Source organism: Garra rufa, chromosome 9, assembly GCF_049309525.1.
Source record: "Garra rufa chromosome 9, GarRuf1.0, whole genome shotgun sequence".
Classification (NCBI taxonomy): Eukaryota; Metazoa; Chordata; class Actinopteri; order Cypriniformes; family Cyprinidae; genus Garra; species Garra rufa.
This window is the reverse complement of record NC_133369.1, coordinates 8,088,498-8,112,698: the sequence shown is the minus strand read 5'-3', so window position 1 is coordinate 8,112,698 and position 24,201 is coordinate 8,088,498. Positions and strand designations below refer to the sequence as shown.

The 24,201-nt window shown below is 38.3% G+C and overlaps 1 protein-coding gene across 1 annotated transcript; it reads right to left on the bottom strand.

Annotated features, from left to right (window-relative positions):
- Positions 1-19,024: 19,024 nt before the first annotated feature.
- LOC141343380 (receptor-interacting serine/threonine-protein kinase 3) lies at positions 19,025-23,231 on the bottom strand. Its single transcript, XM_073847984.1, has 5 exons — positions 23,170-23,231; positions 22,101-22,246; positions 21,878-22,016; positions 20,004-20,111; positions 19,025-19,824 (listed from the first exon to the last, which is right to left on the bottom strand). The coding sequence occupies exons 2-5, from the start codon at positions 22,244-22,246 to the stop codon at positions 19,057-19,059; spliced, it is 1,161 nt and encodes a 386-aa protein (XP_073704085.1). The 5' UTR covers positions 23,170-23,231; the 3' UTR covers positions 19,025-19,056.
- Between the last annotated feature and the right edge of the window lie 970 nt (positions 23,232-24,201).

Genomic DNA, 24,201 nt, shown 5'->3' with positions numbered 1-24,201 from the left:
ATTTATTTATTTATTAATGCTTTTTACTTTCAAATCTCTATAATAAACATATTATTTAACCGTAAAGTGACTGGTACAGAATGAACCCCAGACTGGGGAGGACATAACAGTTAATAAAGTTAAAAATCCCATAAATTTTATGCAGCTCTTTTTATTTAGGACTTGTCTGATTAACAGATTAACAGTTTGTTTGACAATGACAGTGTAGACATATGAGTTTACATTTTAATGTAACATTTACTTACAACTAAATCTGTGCTATTGGTATCAAACAAAGCTAAAAATCAGATATTTCACAAGGGACAGACCCATAGAGATACATAGGATACATAGGTGTCTGAATTTGCATTTAGAATATAATTTCTTTCTATTTTTAAATGGGGCCCTGTAATTTAGTTATGGCGTGTTCTGTTCAATTTTTACTTTGGAAAAATGAAGTTGATTTGCTCACAGTAAACAATTCTGCCATTTTTTTGGACAGTCGTAGAAAATGATTGAATGCCATTTTGAAAATCAGTGTGGTGGTGAGTAAATAAACCATTTCTTGGCAGGTGTATGGACTGCTGGATGTTGTCGCTCACCTAAGATAAAAATGAGAAACATTATTGATTTTGTGGGTTTTAATTTGCCACAAGGCTCTTGAAGATCATTTGTAAAGTCCCAGTTCTAATGTACAAACATAAATTTAACTGCAACAAACTACTAAAACTGAGGGAAAACACACACACACACACACACACACACACACAATATCCAATACAAATAAATTTGAATATGTTTCTGAAGGTATGCCTACCGCAAAGTAAGATCTGTCATCTCTCTTACAGACTTGATGAGATCTTGTCCGATCAGAATAACAATCATGTCTTTAATGTTGAAAAAAACAAAAACATTTAAAAGCTTGTTATGTTGAAATATTTTTAAAAATTCAAACATCTGATTTAAGTGATATTCTAGAGGTACATTTTTGGTACATATTTTTCTCTATTGACTTATATATATATACTGACCCACATGTCCAGCAAGCAACTTTTCCCTGTGGATAGTAGCTCATTTTTGGTCTGTAAAGATGCTGTAAGCAGAGTTAACAATCAATATAGGAAACTTTCCATTAATACTTTTTATTTAATTCAGAATATATTTAAAGGATAGTTCATCTTGGATAATCTGATGGTGAGTACATTAACCGCAATTTTTTTTTTTTGGGGGGGTAACGTATCCCTTTACTGGTAAAGTCCAAAGAAGAGGTAATGCAAGAGGTACAGAGGTAGTGTAATCAAGTTCGGTAGTAGTTATGCTACCTAAATATGACTACTAGCAGTAATATAAAATAAGACATAATTAAACAACAATTGAATGAATGAATGAGTGAATGAATGAATAAATAAATAAATATTTACAACAGTTGATATTTTGCTGGATGCCAGTTTTGCCAAGGGAGTTCCAAATGTTTAGTAGAGACAGTAATGCCCTACAGGCTTAATAGAACACAATTAAGGGCTCTGCCCTTTGAAGGGAGTAGGGCATAGGGTTGCTCACTTCCATTTGGATTTCACACTAAGAACTTTACATTTATTTAAAACAATATTTAATGAATGTTATATGTACTCACTGTTTTTGTCCAGTCCTCAAGTACCTCTTCAACCTTGTGAAAACAAACCAGATTAACTTGTGTTCAACAAATATGTAAATCTTAAGGTTGAAAGAACATCTCCACCCACTATCTATCAGCTGTAAAATGAAAGTAAAAGTATTTACTGACAAGTGATAAATCATGGGACACATTTTTTTTTAGAAGTGGACTTGATTATGTGTATAAATATTAATTTTAACCAGCAGTTTAAATTTTATGTAAGTATACCGTAAATGCTAAAGTCATTGTAATTATAGAGCACCATCGAACATACCAATTACAGAACCTGGAAATTTTATTGTAAATATTACCTTTTTACTATTAAAAAAGCATTAAATTTTGTCAACTATTAGCAAATACAGTATCTTACATTTGAGGATGACAACTGAAAATAAGTATTATTTTGTTTTGTTTCATTTTCAAGAAAAAGGGGTAATACTTTGAATAATGTTCCATTATTAATGAATAACTACATAGTAACTAATGACCAATGCCCTATTAAAATTATAGTAACTTTTTTTAACTAACTAGAAACTCTAATCTTAATTGACTGAAGCCGTATTTTCTATCTGTGCTGCCTGTGTCTGTTGGTGTAATTGCCGTTGTGTAAATGTCTTTGCAAAATAAAATTTCAATTTCTTTATGGATTTCTGTGCTCTCTTGTTTTCTGTGCAGACAAAGTCAGTTATTATGACCTGCATGTGTGAATGAGACACATTGTGATGAATGAGACACAGCATAATGATATGATCACCATATTCTCATGCAGCCTATGCACTTGTCACGGGCAGAAATGAGGTCAGGGTCCAAATGCAGGTAAGGTCTTTTTAATCATAAAACAATAAACAAACAAAAGGCCAACACGGCACACACAAAGCATAAACAAGAAAGACAGACTTCTGGAAACAAGACATCAGAGAACAATACAACCAGACAGAATGCAGGGAGAGGGAACACTTAAATAGTCAGTGATAATGTGGAACAGCTGTGGGTGTAACGAGTGTGGCAGGTGTGTGTAACAAGACAGGTGTGCACAATTAGTGGAGTGGGGTGCGGGAGAAAGGGAGAAAGTGACCTCTGGTAGGGAATGGAAAACACGCAGCCCAGAGTCATGACAGTACCCCCTCCTCAAGGAACGGCTTCCAGACGTTCCACAAGGCAGAGAAAAAAAATCTGGTGGGAGGAGGAACGGGGCAATGGTGAACCAGGGAGAGGGCCAGGCCCGTGTAACGGCAGTGGGCCCGGAGACAAAGGGTCCGGGAGGCTGGGCGAGACCAGCGTAGGGCTTGGGAGCTCGGGCAGGGCGTGACCCGACTCAGGAACGTGAGCCGCCAGGGGAACGTGAGCGGGCACCGCCATCGGAGGAACGTGAGCGGGCATCGCCATCAGAGGAACGTGAGCGGGCACCGCCGCCATCAGTGGAACGTGAGCGGGCACCGCCGCCAGATGAACGTGAGCGGGCACCGCCGCCATCAGAGGAACGTGAGCGGGCACCGCCGCCAGAGGAACGTGAGCGGGCACCGCCGTCGGAGGAACGTGAGCGGGCATCGCCATCAGAGGAACGTGAGCGGGCACCGCCGCCATCAGAGGAACGTGACCGGGCACCGCCGCCAGAGGAACGTGAGCGGGCACCGCCATCAGAGGAACGTGAGCGGGCACCGCCGCCATCAGTGGAACGTGAGCGGGCACCGCCGCCAGATGAACGTGAGCGGGCACCGCCGCCATCAGAGGAACGTGAGCGGGCACCGCCATCAGAGGAACGTGAGCGGGCACCGCCGCCATCAGAGGAACGTGACCGGGCACCGCCGCCAGAGGAACGTGAGCGGGCACCGCCGTCGGAGGAATGTGAGCGGGCAGAGGAACGTGAGCGGGCACCGCCGCCAGGGGAACGTGAGCGGGCAACGCTGTCGGAGGTACGTGAGCGGGCATCGCCGTCAGAGGAACGTGAGCGGGCACCGCCGCCATCAGAGGAACGTGAGCGGGCACCGCCGCTATCAGAGGAACGTGAGCGGGCACCGCCGCCATCAGAGGAACGTGAGCGGGCACCGCCGTCGGAGGAACATGAGCGGGCATCGCCGTCAGAGGAACGTGAGCGGGCACCGCCGCCAGGGGAACGTCCGTGGGCATCGCCGCCGTCAGAGGAACGTGAGCGGGCAGCGTCACCACCAGGGGAACGTCAGTGGGCATCGCCGCCGTCAGAGGAACGTGAGCAGGCAGCGTCACCGCCAGCGGAACGTCAGCGGGCACCGCCGCCAGGGGAACGTGAGCGGTCACCGCCGCCAGGGGAACGTCCGTGGGCATCGCCGCCGTCAGAGGAACGTGAGCGGGCAGCGTCACCGCCAGGGGAACGTCAGTGGGCATCGCCGCCGTCAGAGGAACGTGAGCGGGCAGCGTCACCGCCAGCGGAACGTCAGCGGGCACCGCCGCCAGGGGAACGTGAGCGGTCACCGCCGCCAGGGGAATGTCAGCGGGCACCGCCGCCAGAGGAACGTGAGTTGGCCTCACCGCCAGAGGAACGTCAGCGGACGCCGCCGCATCAGGACCAGAGATAGCGGTCGCCGCCGCATTAGGAACGGAGATAGCGGTCGCCGCCGCATTAGGAACGGAGATAGCGGTCGCCGCCGCATTAGGAACGGAGATAGCGGTCGCCGCCGCATCAGGAACGGAGATAGCGGTCGCCACCGCATCAGGAACGGAGATAGCGGTCGCGCCGCTTCGGGAACAGAGATAGCGGTCACTGCCGTGTCTGGAACAGAGATAGCGGTCACTGCCGCGTCCGGAACAGAGAGAGTGGTCACGGCCGAGTCCGGAACAGAGAGAGCGGTCACGGCCGCGTCCGGAACAGAGTGGGTGGTCGCGGCCGCGTCCGGAACAGAGTGGGTGGTCGCCGCTCCCAAGCAGGCGCACGCCGCCACCAAGCGGGGGGACGCCGCCTCCTTGAAAAAATTCTTCCCCGCTGGACCCATCTTTGCTGGCTGCATTCTGTCACGTTAGGGTGAGGGAAACCCCACAGCCCAGATCATGACAGCACTGAAATACTATTTCAAATGAGTGAAGTTCATTCAAAACTTTCCATATGTGATACAGTACAGTCCTTATACTTTGGTAGAATATAGATGTCTTAAGAAAAACATTCCTCTAAATATTTGGTGTCTCTGATTTAAATGAAACATTGCAAATGTTCAGAAATGAGGGCATTTATGTTCACGTACATCTTGTCTGATCAGAAATCACAACAATTACAAATATTACCACTGTTTTCATTGATGCTATCACTGACTTGAGGCCTGTCAAAGTGGATAAATGAAAGCAGAAGTAACATCACTGAGTACAGTATGTGCAGCATGAGTCTTAAGACATCTAATATGCGGTCACAAATTCAAAAACAAGAGGGACAACATTTTTTTACACAGGACCTTTTCCTGTAACTACTGCTTGAAGTTTAATTTAGATGTTAAGATTCTGTCGTGTAGAGACTTAATATTGTACTATAACTTGTAAAATGGGACCATGCAAGGAATATTTTAAAAGCAAGTCATTTAAACGCCCCAATCAAAATATTGTCTTATTCAGAATAAGGTAAATAATTGGATTACTGATGTTCATGTAAACAAATAGTTATTGATGTGCAGTCAAATGTCCAAGTGTGTTTTCTCTTTAAACAAATGTTCTAACCAATTACTTGTGGAGTTTTGATGTGTTTTATTATATTTCTTAAATGTGGTGATTAAGAAACAATATCAAGAAACAAAAATCAAGCTAACCGATCAAAGGCTGTATATATTTAAAAAGATGTATAGATGTAGATATTTTCACTTGCTGTAAGTGTTTTTAAGTAATAAATAAAAAGCAAAGTTATGTTTCGATTGCTATATTCTATTTTCTCCATGTATTTCCGATTGGATTAAATGGTTTTTGATAATTCAATATATATTAACAGCTAAAAAGTAACTAGTATTCTGAGTACCTTTTACTTAATTACCTTTTTAACACCTGTACTTTTACTTATAATTGAAGAAACTCACCTAGATCAGACAAAAAGGGCACTTTCGCGTTTGCAATTAAAGGGGCAGGGGCTCAAGCCCTGTATTGCTGATTTAAAAGAAACGTTCAGAATGTTCAGAAATGAAAAGCATGCAGTGAGCCTCTCCATTTACTGGATACATATCTTTTAACACCCTTTGTCTTTTGAGAAATATCTTCTCGTGATTATCAGAAGGCTTGTGCGTCTACAGTTCCTTCATGCATAAAGTCCAGTGTTTGTTTCTGTGCACAGGGTTTTTGTTTCACACGCATACTATCTAATCAGAAATCATGTCTCGACACACAAAGCATCTCATCATGATCTCACCATAATGTTGTAAGGCTTCAGGTCTTTGTTAGCTGTATGAAAACACATGCTTAGCACTGCTTTCAAGGTGTGAGAGAGATCAAAGCATATCATCCTCCCCAAATTAACAACCCAATCCTCTATATAGGAAAAAACACTAGTATCCCAGCACTCATACCCCAAGTGTTCCCAGTTACATAGTTGCAACTCAGGTCAATCCCTGCCTGTGCACTGACAAAGAAAATCGGCTAAAAAAGAATTGGCTAAAAACACATCTCATGAATGTACTCATGAATGTGTCCTCTAAAGACACAAAATCTAGGCCAGCACTAAAATCCTGCTGTTTTGCCATAGCATGTGTAACAGCACCCGGACAGATGTGGAATATAGCTTGTTGGAATTTGGTAAGTGAGTCATTCTACCAAACGGGTGCCATTTAGGTCCGCAACGTTTGATGATCCCTCATTTTAACTTACCACCCCGTCACACTAACTTGTTTTATCTATAATTAATAATGTACTGTTGCTTTAAATAACATCACAAAGAGGTAGTGACATCATTTGAGCCTTATAGCCACCAGGAACAAAAGCAGGGAAATACTGACATTTTTTTACATTTTTATTTTGATGTTTTTTTTTTTTTTTTCATATTAGACAGGGTCCGTCAAGCTTAACCCAACCACCCTGTCACGCAAAGTAGATAGGGAAAACTGTTTTTTATTATTTCTTTTACATTATTAATGTAAAGAAATAATAATTTCAGATTGAATGCATGCATGCTAGATGAGAAACTTGACCACATGGGAGATCTGCGGCCACTTTGGGATGAAATTTACCACCCCGTCACTTTTTTTATTGTGACGGGGTGGTAATGGACGTGATGGTATGGTTCTGCTTCCTGTTTGAATGAGAAGATGTGTGAAACTATTCTAATATAGGTAGGGTGACCATACAGGTGTCTTTTTTGATTAGTGACAGCAATGCTTCAAGTCAAATGAACACATGCCCTTGTGAAATGTATGCACAAAATTTAAAACCAGCAGTTCATATAGAGAAACACTTTTTCCATACCACACCGTCACAGTGAACCACCCCATCACTGTCACGGATCAGGCAGGAACACACGAACAACGACGTAATAAAAAGACGTACATTTAATAAATCCAATGGGAAACAAGCAGACACAGGAACACGGAGTGGTAACATTAAAGACCGACAAGAGTACTGGGAAAACACACACCTTAAATAGACAGACTAATTACAGACACAGGTGCAGACAATAAGGGAGAAACCAAAAACACTCAGAACTGCAGGGGAAAAACCAACAAGAAAGTACATGTGTGACATTACCTCCCCCTCCCGGAAGGCACGTCCTCGTGCCGACAAACAGACAAAAGGAAACAGTACAAAGTCTTAGAAGGGGGCTTAGGTGGAGGACGGACTCCCGGGAGGAGGACACAAGATGGAGTCCAGGGTGGTGATGGAGGGAGGAGCCAAGGAGGTGACAGGAAGGGGCTGGAGCAGGAGGAGCCGGGTGGGACCCAGAACTCAGCCATGATGGGATTCCAAGGTGGAGCCGATGGAGGGAGGAGGTATGGTGGAGGAGAGGCTGACGACTCCATGGGACCGACCGACGGAGGTGGAGCAGGTGGTGGGAGAGCCCGAGGCGGAGAAGGAAAGCCGAAGATCTTGGGTGACACCGCGGATCCGGAGGGCCAAGGCGGAACCCAAGGCTCTGGCGACCAAGGCGGAGATGGAGATCCGGAGGTCCGCGGCGGAGCTGGAGCGACGAAGGGCCGAGGCTGTGCCTGTGGGAGGGAGGAGGTCCACCGAGCCGGTGGGACGGAGCGACGAGGCACAGCCGGAGGAGTATAGTCCAGAGGCGAAGGTGGGGCGACGACTGACCAGGGCGGAGCCGGAGGGACGATGGAGCCCGGTGGAGTTGGTGGACCGACGGGCGACAGCGGAGACGAGGGAGCAGAGAGCCGGGGTGGAGCCGCAGGGTCGGAGGGCCGAGGCGGAGTCCAGGACTCTGAGGCTGGAGGCGATGGTGAGGGATCCTCCAGCCATGACACCAATGGAGATTGGCAGACCCGCTGCGAACCCACCGCACAGATGGTGGGCTGAGGGTGAGCAAGGGGACAGACAGTAGACAGGGGGAAATCAGGAAGGCTGGGCGGAACCAGCGGAGATACAGGACGGCTGGACGGAACCAGCGGAGATTCAGGCATAGACAGAAAAGGGAGGGTGGGTGGGAAATCCAGGCAGACAGGTATATCAGTGACAAAGTCTATTAAGTCCCCAAAATCTTGTTCCAGCTCACCCTCAGTGGTGGTGCAGTGGGCAGGGCTCTCTACCGCCCTCTCTTGCTCCATGAAGCACTCCACCATCGCAGATGTAATGGCCGGCTCTCGCACCTGGTCGGATGTTATGAACCCATCGGCACTCCATACAGCTGTCGCTCCGGGCTCGGGCTTTCCGTCTATGATGGGTTCGGGCTCGTAATCCGCACGTCGGGGTGGCTGGCTGGGTTCTGGGTCTGAAGTGGCACTGGCGAGATTCTCCTTGGAACAGGCGGGAAACAAGGGTTTGTTTCTCGCCAGTGTCCACTCCACAAACGCGGCGAAATCCACTCGAGGTCCGTCTTCGGACGACGGCGCTCTGCATGACGCGTTGAGGCTAGCGTCATAGAACGCACAGAGCGCGCCGTCCGGGTAGCTGGTGGTATGAGCTACGAGCTGGAACATGATGGTAAATCCCTCGAGCGGTAAATCCCCCTGCTTCAGCCGGAGGAGGATGAATTCTGGTCGGAGGAAGGAATCCATGGGGGAAACACAACGGAAACAAAAACACTGGAAAAGGAACGAGAAACAAAAACGGGGGGAGACGCGGAAAAACTGTTTCGGTCGGTCTTTCTGTCACGGATTAGGCAGGAACACACGAACAACGACGTAATAAAAAGACGTACATTTAATAAATCCAATGGGAAACAGCCAGACACAGGAACACGGAGTGGTAACATTAAAGACCGACAAGAGTACTGGGAAAACACACACCTTAAATAGACAGACTAATTACAGACACAGGTGCAGACAATAAGGGAGAAACCAAAAACACTCAGAACTGCAGGGTAAAATGGGAAAAACCAACAAGAAAGTACGGGGGTGTAACAATCACAGGGTCATTTTGTAAAAAGTTTATATAAATAAAATGAAATGTTACTTGATTTAATGTTGTATATGATATTCTTATCGTGTGGACTAATTAAATAAATGCCACTTTATTTTCTATTTTTGAGTGAATTTGTTTTTTCACTACAAACAATGAGGCCATTGAAATATCAAATTCATTTTTTAAGATTAAAAATTTAACAATTACATTTTTTATTAAATTACAGACTCTCTATTGATGGTTTGCAAACAAGAGAGAATTCATTATTAGGAAAACATAAAATTTTTAAAATATATTTCATGTTTTACTACTCCAATGGCATACCAGAGCCATATAAAAAGAGAGTAATTATTAACACATAATGTGCATTGATTGTGTATTGATAACTTCTCTGAATACGCTTTACAATCGCATTTTATTCTGGGGAGTGATAAAGAGACATAATTAATATGTTCTCATACTCTTTGGCAGTCAAATGTGACCAAACTCCTTAAGTGTAACTTTTATTCAATTAAATAACAGTAATATATATAGTTAAGTTCTATTTAGTAAATATTTTGAGGAGGTTTTTTGTACTTAATATGTGCAATAATGATCCTGACCATTTAAAAGATAACATTTTCTAATATAGTATTTATATTACAGTTAGTGTAATATTTAAGGTTAAATACATCTGCATGTGTATTTGGACATGATCAAACACTCTTTTTTATACAGTATGTTTCAATTTAACGATTTAATGTTAAATTTAAAAAAAAGTAATTTACTCTTGTTTTATGATATTCAAATATACAACATAAGTGAATATTATAAAAGGCAAGCAAAAATGGCATTTACAGTTTTTTACAGACGCTAGGACACATTTCTCAATACTTAGGTCACTTTTGCAAAACTCTTCACACAATTCTCCTAACCAACTTTCAGCTTGGCAAAGCAGTTCATTTCACATTCAAAATGCACCACAACTACCAAAACACTTTATTCAGGTCTCAAATAAACTCATTCTTCCAGAACACTAGCAAAGGTTGACAGCCGACAAACACACTTTGTCACCCACAAAACAATGACCTAAAAAACACTAACAACATGTAGCATTATGCAGTGTTTTCTTGTGTAAAACAAGGACACATCTCTGTTTATAATTGCAATATATATTGTTTATAACTGCAATATATGTTACTGGAATGAATCAGACATGATGCAGAATTTGTCAATATTTTATGTTGTTTATTTATTTTTATTTTTTTGCACTAAGTAATTCCAAAATACAAGAATTTGTATACACACCATCCACTGATACAGATACAATAGTAATGCTAATCTACTCGCATTTATAGATTTGAAATATGTTTCAATAAAATATTGCTGTCTTATTCAGTTTTGCATTATGTTATTGTTTTGAACATAAGTTTAACAGTTTTGAAAACAGTATGTAAGCATGTGCAAAATGTCCTGTACGTACAAAGATTTTTGTCAGTTGTTGTGTCTGAGTGAGAAAAGAATTCATGAAATTTGAGAGATGTAGTCATTGAATGCATTTTGTGCCAAAACAATGATAATTGATCCTCAGTTTAGCCCACATAGACTTCTGTTGTGCTCACTGTGTGAAGAGTTTTGCAAAAGTGACCTAAGTATTGAGAAATGTGTCCTAGCGTCTGTAAAAAACTGTAAGACAGTGACTTACTGCCACCTACTGGTGGTTCGGTTTCATATTTAAAAGTATTGCATTTTTCCAACATTTTAGATTTATATGTTCAAAAAGTAAAACATTAATCTTAAATAAAGTAAATACATTTAAATGTAATTTTCAATGCAGGCTCGGTTTTTCCTTTGCAGTGGAAAATGGAGTTTGTTGATACTGATTTAATTTGAATGGTAACCATACAGAGTCTAATTATTCGAATTGAATGTATTCATGAGATGAGACTACTGCTTCAGAATGGATTAATTTACAGCAAAAAAAAGGCATTTTTTTTCCCCCAGAGAAGTACATTTTTTACTCGGACAAGTGAATGTCTAATTTACTTGTCCGAAGGACAAGCACATGTTAAAGCTTAATATCAAGCCCTGATTTGTGAGTGAGTACTTTGTAAGTATTTCTGAGTGAAAATGTGTTTTAAAAAAAACCCTACACCAATTTTCAAACAAAGTTTGAAACCATCCATTCTTGTACTGCACCTTTATAAAAACTTTCAGTTTCTTTTACAGATGGGTGGAGATTCTGTTATTTGAGGCATACATAAATCTCTGTGGAGTCCAGTTGACTGTCACATTTCCACAAAGGAGCTTTAACAGAGGAAATGGTAAGAATATAATAAATTACATTTGGATTATTTTTTTCCCTTTTTTCTTAATTTTGTTTTTTTTTTTAAATATCCTTAAACTATCCTTAATATTGCTAAAAATAAAAGTATATGAAATCTTATGAACTTTATTATAATCAACCTTAAATCAGAAAAGTCATTACCAATGCTAATAGTCAGCAACATTATTCAACATCATTATTCAAACTTATCAGGGAAATCTAAAAAGCAAAGAAAAAAACGTATGACCTGTACGTATGATAGTTGGAGAGATTTCTCATGTCACCTGTGATCTCTGCATACTACATCACTAGGTAAAGTGTAAACGCTGTCTGTTGGAAAAAGAGCCATCGCTACTTCCATATCGTGGACCACATGGATCATTCGGGTTAGTATTTTATGTATTATTCCAGTAACATATTTTTATGTATTAAGGTTAAAAAAAAATTGTACTTCTGCATTTTCTATTTATGTGTAACTTCTTGCGTGTTTTAATACTTCAGGCCTGCGCCACAATGCAATTGTGATAAAATGGTTGCTCTGGTAAGTATGTCTGAAATGTCCCAAAATATTTCTTTGCAAGCAGAAAGAAAAAGATTTCTAATGTACTTAGTAAACACAAAGATAATATGCTTCATGTTATTATTCTGTATCATGGTCTCTATATACTGTACAAAATCCAATAATTACACTTTTCAAATACATGTAGATGGCTATAAATATGAATCACCCTCCTCTGTTTCCTCACATTTTTTCAGAGGCCTCCCACTTACATTACCAATGTGACTTTACCAAGAAATGGGATTATGACTCATCATTACAGCAATATACAGGATGGGTTTGAACTGTCTGAGTATATGTACATACAGAATGGCCAAGTGATTTGTAAAACATTTAACTGGCATATTAATCCCTGGATGTAGTGTGTGTGTGTGTGTGTGTGTGTGTGTGTGTGTGTGTGTGTGTGTGTGTGTGTGTGTGTGTGTGTGTGTGTGTACCTGGTATTCATCACGTTGTGGGGACCAAATGTCCCCACAAGGATAGGAATACCAGTAGATTTTGACCTTGTGGGGACATTTCTTAGGTCCCCATGAGGAAACAGGCTTATAACTCATGCACAATTAGTTTTTTTGAGTAAGTAAAAGTGTGCACAATCTCCTGTGAGGGCTAGGTTTAGGTGTAGGGTAGGTGTAGGGCGATAGAAAGTACGGTTTGTACAGTATGAAAACCATTACGCCTAGGGTGTGTGTGTGTGTGTGTGTGTGTGTGTGTGTGTGTGTGTGTGTGTGTGAGAGATATATGTAATGTAAATGTTTTGGGAACTTTCTGGGAAAATTTCCAGTGTTTCATCAAATTATGATGAATTTTATTATAATGAATACTGTCTACTGTCTTAGCTTTACTAAACTTCAATTTGTTATCTCCATTTTCCGACCTCTAAGTCACCACATCTGCATATGTATTTACTAATTGTATGTACTTGTAAAGGTTGTTTACATTACATTATGAGTATTCTCAGTGATTTCTCAATAAACAGAGTTGTTCATAATGTCCAAACTATTAATCAAATCCACAAAGACAAACTTTTTGAACAAGTCACATTACTCATTACAAGGATTTTGAGAGAGAGGTGTGTGAGGAATGATGGGAACAAATGGAATGACAGGGAACTGAGAACTGGTGACAGTGCATCTTTGCATTATTAAAGACTTAATTATAAAGATAGACTAGATCACTTACCAAATACAGAAATACTGTCAACCAATTCAAATAAGGAAATAAACACTTGCAAAAAAATAAAGGTTATTTATTGGCAATGATGGTTCCATGAAGAACCTTTAACATCCACAGAATCTTTTCATTGCACAAAATTGCTTGAAAATGTTTTTTAAACCTATTATTAGTTGCAGAACACCACACATTTATTTTTAAGAAACAATAAAGATGCGTTTATGAATTATACAAATGGTGTGTGTTTTCGGGTTAAAAATAAATAAAAAAAGAATACAGTTCTGATCTGTGTGAATACTGCAACATGCTAACAAGCACATTCAAAAAGGTGATATAAAGTGAGGTACTTGCATGCGCTGAATGTGACATTGGATCACAAACAATTGGTACTGATTCATCTTTGAGAATCAACTTTTGTGCAAGTCCTGCATTTTAATAACCTTCATTTGCAAAGCAGTCACATGTTGATTTGCACAAACATACGAATTAAGCTATTTTCTTGGACGTGTTCTCTTCATGAATAAAAGGAATCCATTGCATCCTCAGTGGCTCAGAGACTGGGACTTATTTTACTTGTTAGCGATGATATAAAAATGGCAGACTTTTCATCAAAGAACCCTGAAAAACAAAATGTACACAACTGTGTCTGTGATAGAATCAAATACATCAAATCCATTATATCAGTGGTTCTCAACTCTAGTCCTCGGGGCACACTGCTCTCCACATTTTGTATGTTTCTGAATCTGACACACTCACTTCAGTTCTTGGATCTTTCTCCTAACAAGCTGATGATCTGAATTAGGTGCGTTAAATGAGGGAGACATACAAAATGTGCAGAGCAGTGGGCCCCAAAAACTGGAGTTGAGAACCACTGCATTAGAATTCAATTCAATTGCTTATTGTTTGATGTTCATTTTTTTTATTTTCTCTGCATGATTGTTAAACTGATCATTTAATATTCTGTAATGTTCAAAATACCACACATATTTAAATTTTTTTATTTGAGCCACATATTTACAGTATGTAGCCTACTTATAGTGTCTTAAAGATGCAATCGTGTTCAACTATCAGCAGGAACGTCACAATCATTATAACTCACAAATATATCTTTTAATCATTGAAAGCAATGGTAATACATGTTTACATTTTAATTTATAATTGTGTTTTTCAACAAGAACCTCAAGCCTGACAACATGGTGAGATCATGATTTCTGATTAGACAATATGCGACAGACAAATGAAATGTGGACAGAAAGAAACACTGAACTTTATACATGAAACAACTGAAAAGGCACAAGCCTTCAGATCTTCATGGCATGGTATTTCTTAAAAGGCAAAAGGGTGTTTAAATATGGAGACTCACTGAACATTCTGAACACTTCTTTTGAATCAGAGATACCAAATGCTTTGAGAAATAATCCTCTAGAAATATTATCAGACTAAACAAATTTTTTTATTGAAATTCACTATTCTCAGTGTCTAAATGACTTACTCCTGAAATACATCCATATTCTACCTATAAGTATAAAGATTATAGACTATACTGTCTTACATATGAGAAGTTATGAATGAACTTAAAATGGTTTTTCAATCCATATTAGAATATGGTGACCATCTCATCATGAGCTACTCATAACAAATACAAAATAGTAAAATTTCAAACCCCTATCAATACTTGCTATGATTATCAGATGATAACATTACACTGTCTCATCTCCACATGCCAAGAATTATCAAGAAATTGTCAAGAAAGCAAGACTAAACAAGACATCAAAATTACTTTGCAAAGACATTTACATTTTTAAAGGCATTTTTAAAGGCATTGACAGTGACCTCTGGTGGTGAAGCTGAGATTTAATGAGAGTGGAACTAGAGTCTTGTCAAACAGATAAAAAGAAACTTATTTGCCAAATACTCAAACACAGCACACAATTCTCTATGTAACACCCAAAAATCTAACAGGAAATATCTTGATTTCCTTTTGAACACAACCGATCAAATGCCACAATTAATTAATCAGTGCCTCACACTAATGTAAACACAACATTGCTTTACTTACAGTTTTTTCTGATTGCTTAAGCACATTTTTTGTAACTATTGGCTATTTTTGCAAAACTCTACACACAAATAAGAAAATCTTTCACCCAATTATCAAAACATTGTAGTTCTCTTGCAAAAGTGAACACAGCTAGATTAACTCTTCACACCTTCGTAAAAATGGTGTTTTCGTATCAAACAGTAAACACAAGCCATCATCTACTAAGCACACAATGTGCCAACTGCACACTGATGGTATGAATACAAAACACAGCTGGCTTTTTTTGCTTTCTCTGTGTACAGATGTCAATTTGAGGTCATACTTTTGTCATAGTGTCATGTAAACATACAAGGATCCAAACTTCAAGTATTGGTGTTTATTTACACTCATCTAAACCAAGACTAAGTCAGAACACAAAATAGTGTTAATGATAGCCATACATGTGTATAATTTTGCTAGGAGTGTGTTGGAAATTTGGTAATTGAGTGTAAGCAGTGAGTTGTGTTTAAAGTTCTGCAAAGTGTGTGTTACAAAATTGCAAACTGAGTGCAAAGCAGTGTTTGTGCTTTTAGTTTTGCAAACTCAGTGAGTGGTTTTGCTATACGTATTAATAGTTTTAGAAATTGTGCTACAAGAATCACGATTAGCGCTTAAGCATTCAGAAAAAACTGTAAGACCAATTAATCATGGCTTTAGAATAGTCTGAATATGCTTTGGAATAATCATCTTTTTCAAAATTATGTTTGGTTTTCTGTCCAACTACACATGGTTTTGAACAGTAAGATTATCTCTTTTTTTTATTATTATTATTCTCTTCTGCTCACCAAGCCTTCATTTATATGATCAAAAATACAGCAAACGGAGTAATATTGTAAAATATTTTTACTATTTAAAATAGCAGCTTTCTAGCTGAATATATTATATTTTTCAATGTCACTTGATCCTTCAGAAATCATTCCAATATGCTGTTCAAGAAACATTTATTATTATTATAAAATATTTAAAACAGTTGAGTACATTTTTTTTTTCAGGATTTTTTGATGAATTGAAAGATATAAAGATCAGCATTTATCTAAAACAAAAAGCTTTTGTAACATTATGCACTATACCATTCAAAAGCTTTTTGTTTCCAGGGAATGAAATTATATAAATTAGTACTTTTATTCAGCAAAAATTCTTTAAATTGATCAAAAGTGATGATAAAGACGTATAATCTTACTAAAGATTTCTATTTTAGATAAACGCTGTTCTTCTTACAGTTTTTTACGATTGCTTAGGCACGATTTTAAAAACAAGGCTCATTTTGTCAAAACCCTACACACAATTTGCACATCTACACACACAAGTAGCAGAACATTTCAGATATTTTGCAAAATGAAACACTTAATTCAAAACTGTACAATAATTTACCAAAAGCCTGTTTTGGTACCATATGGTGCACACATGATTCATTCAGTCGGATTCAGTTTGAACCACTTTCACACTGCTGTGCTCAATCTGTTCCCACAGCATTGGCCTGGACATTCAAAATAGCTTTGTGGCCAAAGATGTTTCTCCATATTCCTCTTCCTCTTACTGCAACACTGCCTTTCAGTTTCGTTGAAAAAAAATCACCTGTTGTCTTTTTATAGTGCTTACACATTGATTGTTGTGTTTACAGTTAAGCACCTAAGTGTCTGCACACCTGATGGCCGTGTTTTATCAATTGGTTCATATGTGTAGTATTTTGGAAAGCAGTGCCTTAAAATGGCAAAGAAGTGGCATCATGTTAGATTTCTGTGTCTAATGTAGAGAAGTGTGTTTAGAGTCCTGCAAAACAATGTGTGTAGTGTTTTGCAAAAACTGTGAAGTAGAGAATGTGCTTACAGTTGTGTAGATTTGGGCTGAGGTTTTGCTCCTTGGGTGCCATGATTCACTAACTGTGTGTTATTTTTAATTTTAGTGTGTAAGCAAACGTGAAAAACTGTAAGATTGAGCACAGCAGTGTGTAAGTGGTTCAAACTGAATCCGACTGTATGAACCATATGTGCACCATATGGTACCAAAACAGGCTTTTGGTAAATTATTGTACAGTTTTGAATTAAGTGTTTCATTTTGCAAAAGATCTGAGATGTTCTGCTACTTGTACAGATGTGTGAATTGTGTGTAGGGTTTTGACAAAATGAGCCTTGTTTTTAAAATTGTGCCTAAGCAATCATGAAAAACTGTAAGGGAGAGTGTTGTGGGAAGTACTGTAATAATGGATCAAGTTTCTGGTTGCGTTAGTCCAATACCTAGTCTGTCCAATACTTAGTCTGTCTAAAAATATGAGTATGTGGTCTGTACTTTAAGGACCTATTTAGGCATGCAGTGGAGGAGCCCATTCTGTGTGATTGCAGCATATATAGTGATGTTCCCACAGCATTGGCCTGGACATTCAAAATAGCTTTGTGGCCAAAGATGTTTCTCCATATTCCTCTTCCTCTTACTGCAACACTGCCTTTCAGTTTTGTTGAAAACAAAAATTCACCTGTTGCCTTTTTATAGTGCTTAGGCCTACACCTTGATTGTTACAGTTAAGCACCTAAGTGTCTGCACACCTGATGGTCGTGTTTGATCAATTGGTTCATATGTGTAGTATTTTAGAAAGCAGTGCCTTAAAATGGCAAAGAAGTAACATCATGTTAGATTTCTGTGTCTAATGTAGAGAAGCGCATTTAGTGTCTTGCAAAACAATGTGTTAAGTGTTTTGCAAAAAAGTGTGAGGCTGAGAATGTGCTAGTTGTGTAGATTTGGGCTGAAGTTTTGCTCCTTGGGTGTAAGGTTTCACTAACTGTGTTTTTTTTTTTTTTTTTTAGTGTGTAAGCAATCGTAAAAAACTGTAACTTTCTATTCATCAAAGAAACTTGAAAAAATTCTACTCAGCATTTTTCAACATAATAATAATAATAATAATAACAACAATAATAATAATAATAATAATAATTGTTTTTTGAGCAGCAAATCAGAATATTAGAATGATTCCTGAAGGATCAAAATTTTGCTTTGAAATCACAGGAATAAATTGGATTTTAAAATATATTCAAATATAAAAGTTAGTAAAAATAATTAAAGAAATTGTAGTGTTTTTGCTGTACTTTCGATTTAAAAAAATGCAGGCTTGATGAGAAGAAACTTTTGACTGGTAGTTTATTTATTTTCTTTCGTACTTTCGTCTTTTGGTTTCAATCTTGCTTTTTTTTGTTTACTGTGAAAATCTCCCTGCCAATTACTTTCAGTTTTGTACAGTAATGTACATAGGAGGTCATGAAAGAAGAGTTTTAGGTTTTGAATAACTGTGTGTATATGATATATCCAAAAATATAACATTATGACAAAGGTGTTTGCAACAAAAGACAAATGTTTGCTTTTGAGATGTTTGTAATATTTTGAATGCAGTGCTTCATTTTGCAAAAGATGTGAGCCATTTTGCACTCTCCACTCTTCCAGTCCACCAGAGGGAGCCAAAATATTAGTACAGAGCAACCTTCATCTGTATGATACAAATATTTTTTCCTCTTTTGGATACCGGATGGCTATTTATTTAATAAAGTGCAAATTAATTTCAGCACTTCTCTACACATTATTAGTGACAGAAAAAGTCACGTATAATGTGTAGTAGAACAACACATTGGTGTTTTTGACATTTTAATGGTTTGTACTTTACACCAAATGAGACAAAGTTACTGTTGAATGAATGCACACAGGATATTACCAAACGACGATTTCACCACAATAGTTTCCAGTTTAGGATTTCTTTTTAAAAAGCCTTTCACCCATATAAAAATAAGTGCTCATTTTTCAGAACACAAGTCTATTCCCAAGTGCTGTTTTTAAGAATCTTTGGTTATTTGCACTTTTTCATATTTAATGATTCTCCCTCCCCTCGTGACGATCTCTTTATATTCCAGAGCTCCTTTCTCCTCGATGTAGCGTTCCTGGGTCACTTTTCCAGTTTCTGGGAGAGCACAAGGAAATGACATCAGGGACATCTGGTTGTTTAAGGCCTCCCCCCTAACAGGTACCATTGCCTTTCCCATATCTCTCAGTTGAGGTGGATTCTGTCGATAATACAACATAGGAGGTTTATTTACCTCCACTTTAGGAACAGGAGCTGCTGGTGGACCCCACTTTTGATTTGGCCTTATGTCATTTCTATGTGCCACTGTGATGTCTTTTGCAATGTCTCTTGTGAAGTCTCTTGTGACGTCTCTTGTGATGTCTTTTGGTCTAATGTCTGTTGGTTGAGCTGAAGCAGCTCTCCTGATTTCTGCGATGACTCCAGCCATACTACTTCTGTAACTGGGATTGGTTTCCACCATCTTGGACACTGGATTACAGTATGGCTGGTCTTTTAGAGTTTCACGAATCTTGGCCGGACATACAAATTGGGTGGGTAACCTGATCCTGGCACAGAGTTCAGCAATGATTTTACCCATGGCCCAAACGTCTGAGCGCTTGTCACGAACGCCATTACTCTGCAGGATCTCTGGAGCTGAATATGCTTCATTGCCCAAGTTTACTGCAGAGGAGAGTCCATTTCTTGAAAACTTTGCTAGTCCTAAATCAATGATCACAGCACGATGGGTTTGATGCTCTACCTGAAATGGGACAAGAGAAGTAAGTATCTTTGCTGATGTTCTAGGAAACTCAAACTTTGCACATTGAATTCTTCAGGGGAACTTTAGGAGCAACATCCAAGACAAATGTGAAAACAGTAAAAAAAAAAAAAAAAAATCTCAATCTATGGCCCACTGAAGAACATATGTGTCTTTCTCACCATGATGTTATCAGGTTTGAGGTCTTGGTGGACGATGTCTTTACTGTGCATATAGAGCAAGCCTTCACACATGCCAGTGATGATTGTGGATCTCACTGCTGGGGTCAGCTGAAAAAGACAAAAAGACATTGTTGCATTTTGTCTCCACTAATAATCTAAAGCATACTTGAAAAAAAATGTAGTCAAGAAATAGTTAAGACAATGCGAATTTTGTAAATTATTCATCCTCATGTCACTTGAGATGTACTTTTATGTTAAAAGACACAAGCAAATCAAACAAACTAATTAATAAATAAAAAATATGCCAAAAATCATTAGGATATTAAGTATCATGTTCCATAAAGATATTTTGCAAATTTCCTAGTGTATATATGTCACAAGGACGGTCGGAGACGAGCGGATCCATTCGCAGCATTTATTAGAAAAGACAAAACAAACACACAGGGGCAGGCAGAAATCGTAGTCAAAACACAGGCAGAAAGGTCGGGGCTGGCAGCGAGAATCAAACACGGGAGGGAGTCCAGGAATCAAACACGGGAAGAAACGCTCAGAAATGCAGCCGGGGCAATACAAGACTTCGCGAAGAAGCTGAGTGTGAGAGTGGCTTTAATGCAGTTCTAGAAATGAGGTGCAGGTGTGAGCGGTAATCAGTGCAGTGAGAAACAAAGAGCAGGTGAATGCAGTGATTAGTGCAGTGGCTTGTGGGGAATGAAGTCCATGATGTGTAGTGCAAGAGTTTATGATGACAGGACGACTCAATTCGTGACAATAATATATATATATATATATATATATATATATATATATATATATATATATATATATATATATATATATATATATCACAACTTAAGTTTTGATTAGTAATATACACTGCTAAGAACTTCATTTGGACAACTTTAAAGGCGATTTTCTTAATATTTAGATTTTTTATGCACCCTCAGATTCCAGATTTTCAAATAGTTGGCCAAATATTGTCCTATCCTGACAAACCATACACCAATGGAAGACTTATTTATTAAGCTGTCAGATGATGTACACATCAAAAAGTAATAAAAGTTCAACAAATTTATCCTTATGACTTTATGCCTTATGGTTTTGGGGTCTAGGGTCACATATACACTGCCATTCAAAAGTTTGGGATCAGTACAATTTTTTACATTTTTTAAAGAGGACTTTTCTGCTCATCAAGGCTGCATTTATATTATTACAAATGCAGAAAAAAACAGTAATATTGTTAAATATTATTGCTATTTAAGATAGTGTTTTTCTATTTTAATATACTTTAAAATAGAATTTATTCCTGTGATGCAAAGCTGAATTTTCAGCATTATTACTCCAGGCTTTAGTGTCGTATGATCCTTCAGAAATCAATCTAATATGCTGATTTATTTTCAGCATTAAAAACAATTGTGCTGCTTAATATATTTTTGGAACTTGTGATACTTCTTTCTGGATTGTTTGATGAATACAATGTAAAAAAAAAAAAAAAGTAGTAGTGTTATATTAAGTGGTAAAAATGCACCAAATCAGGACAATTTCTCTGTCTGTTTTACGAAAGAAAAAAAATCTGTATTGCTATTCAAAAGTTTGGGATCAGTACCATTTTTAATGTTTTCTTTTTAAGAAAAAGACTTTTCTGCTCATCAAGGCTGTTTATTTGATTAAAGTACATAAGATCAATCAATCTAATATGCAGATTTATTATTAATATTGGAAATAGTTGTGCTTCTTAATTTTTTCTTTTTTTTTGGAACCTGTGATACTTTTTTCAGGATTCTTTGATGAATAAAATAAAATAAAATAAATATGTTTTACTAATGAAAAAAAACATAGTTTGAGAAAAGAATGAGTGAAGGATAACAGATGTATACCTGTATTTTAGAAAGCTGTACTTTGAAGATGGTCGTCTCAAGATCTTCCCCAAAGATAAACTCCAGAGGAATGTTCCACTTGGAGTCTTTCAACCAAGGTTCACCAAGAAGCCTCACCACGTTTGTATGCCTAGCATTACTGGTGTTAAAAAAGAAGAGTGCTTCATGGTTATAATTCTAAGTTCAGTTAAAGTAGTTAAAAATAAATATTAAATATACATACTGATACACTTTGCATTCCCTCTCCAGCTGTTGTTTGCTGATGATTCCTAGAGGCACTCTCTTCAGAGCAGCCCATGTGTCTCCAAACTTCTCCTTGTATATTTTCCCAAAGCAGCCTGCAGCCAGTGTTTGTGTGGAGTACGCCATCTAGTAATACAATACACATCAATATGAGAAACTATCCATCTATCTATCTACCTATCTATCTACACCCTCAAAAAAAGTACAAAATCTGTCACTGAGGCAGTAACCTTTGAAAAGCTACTAATATTAACTATTTAGGTTATCTGTTATCCTGTTAGTCAGAAATCTGTCAGAAATGTCAATGCCAGTATCTTCACGTCAGTGTTTGTTTTCATATGCAACTCAAAACAGGACTGTCCTGAAAGTGATTACCATCAGCACATAGATTGTAATATTGGTCATCTGGTATGTTTACAGGAAATCTCCACCATTTTCCAACTTATACAGTCACATGGACTACTTTCGAAATGTTTACATAGTTGTAAAGCCATAAAGTCATACAGTTTCTGTTTAAACCCTACCTGACATTCTACCTGATCATCAAGGTCAGACATTAGACTTCATTTTAAAGCTAAAGATTAATTAGCACACATCCATCAACATAGGGAGTTTTGCTGAAACGCCTTTGGGCAAAACCTAGCACTAAGCCTATACATGCTGCCCTGAAAATGTTGTCAAACTGGATCTGGGTTGCAAAAGAAATCATAACCCTTTCAGCCAAACAATAAAATCAAGTAATCTTTTCCAAGTTTATGGTTGAATATTTGTTACCCTAGACCTACCCACCTCTCTCCCCCCCCCCTAGAAAACAAAATAGTTTAAGTATGTTTCCGCCCTCAGCGTTATGGTTATCCAGCCATCACAAATACACTACAGCAGTTACACAGACAAAAGAAGTGGTTCTTTGATAACCATAAACCAGAAAAAAAAGAGAAAACATGTCATCACTATCACTGACATGAAACATCTAGTTGTAACCGCTGACCTAGTCGTAATAACACACAACACTATTAGAATTTAGTTCAATGGCCATTGAATTTTCTTACCTGTATCAGCAGGTTATGTGGCTGATGGCAATGAATGTGCTGAAATACAACAGGAACGGTGATCTTCTTGTTGATTACCTTCCCACTAAAACCACACCCTCATTTTTTTTAACACTAAAGGACATCTGAAGATTACGTAACCAGCCAGATAAGAGAGCAAAAGAGAAAGAGAGAAAGAAAAAAAGTGACTTTTTAAAAAACATTCTGTGAGATGTAAAAGAGAGTATATACAAAGCTACTAAAAAAATGAATGTTTATGACAATTTTTGATCCCCACAAGATCAAAATTTTACCAGTAGCTATTACTATACCATATTTGGTGATATTTGGTAACACACAAGTTAGGTTTCTGTGAATTCTGGGGACTTTCCATAGACTTATATTGTTTTTAGACTGACCAGATGTTAGTTTCTGTCCCCTGACCAACCCTAACTCTAAACCTACCGCTCAAGGAAAACCTGTTTGCATTGTTACACTTTCAGTTATGTGGACCACTAAACCAAGTAGCACAGGTATATTTGCAGCAATAGAATAATTTTTCTTTTATACCAAAAACCATTAGGATATTAAGTAAAGATCATGTTTCATAAAGATATTTTATAAATGTTCTACTGTAAATGTATCAAAACTTAATTTTTGATTAATAATATGCATTGCTAAAAACTTCATTTAGACAACTTTAAAGGCAATTTTCTCAGTATTTAGATTTTTTGCATTCTCAGATTCTAAATTTTCAAATAGCTGTATCTTGGCTTATTTATTCAGCTTTCAGATAATGTATACATCTCAATTTTAAATTTACCCTTATGACTTGTTTTGTGATCCAGGGTCATATATACATCATTTAGTATTTTTAATATTTTTTACTCCAAATGGCAACCCCATAAGGTCAAAAATTTTAGGGTTTACTATCTTTGTGGTGACATTAATAATAGCCTACCTAGACTACAGTAGATCCAAAAAGCATTGCCCTGATGTGTTTTACTTTATAATGGTGTATTTTGTATGATATCTTGATATGATGATATCTGA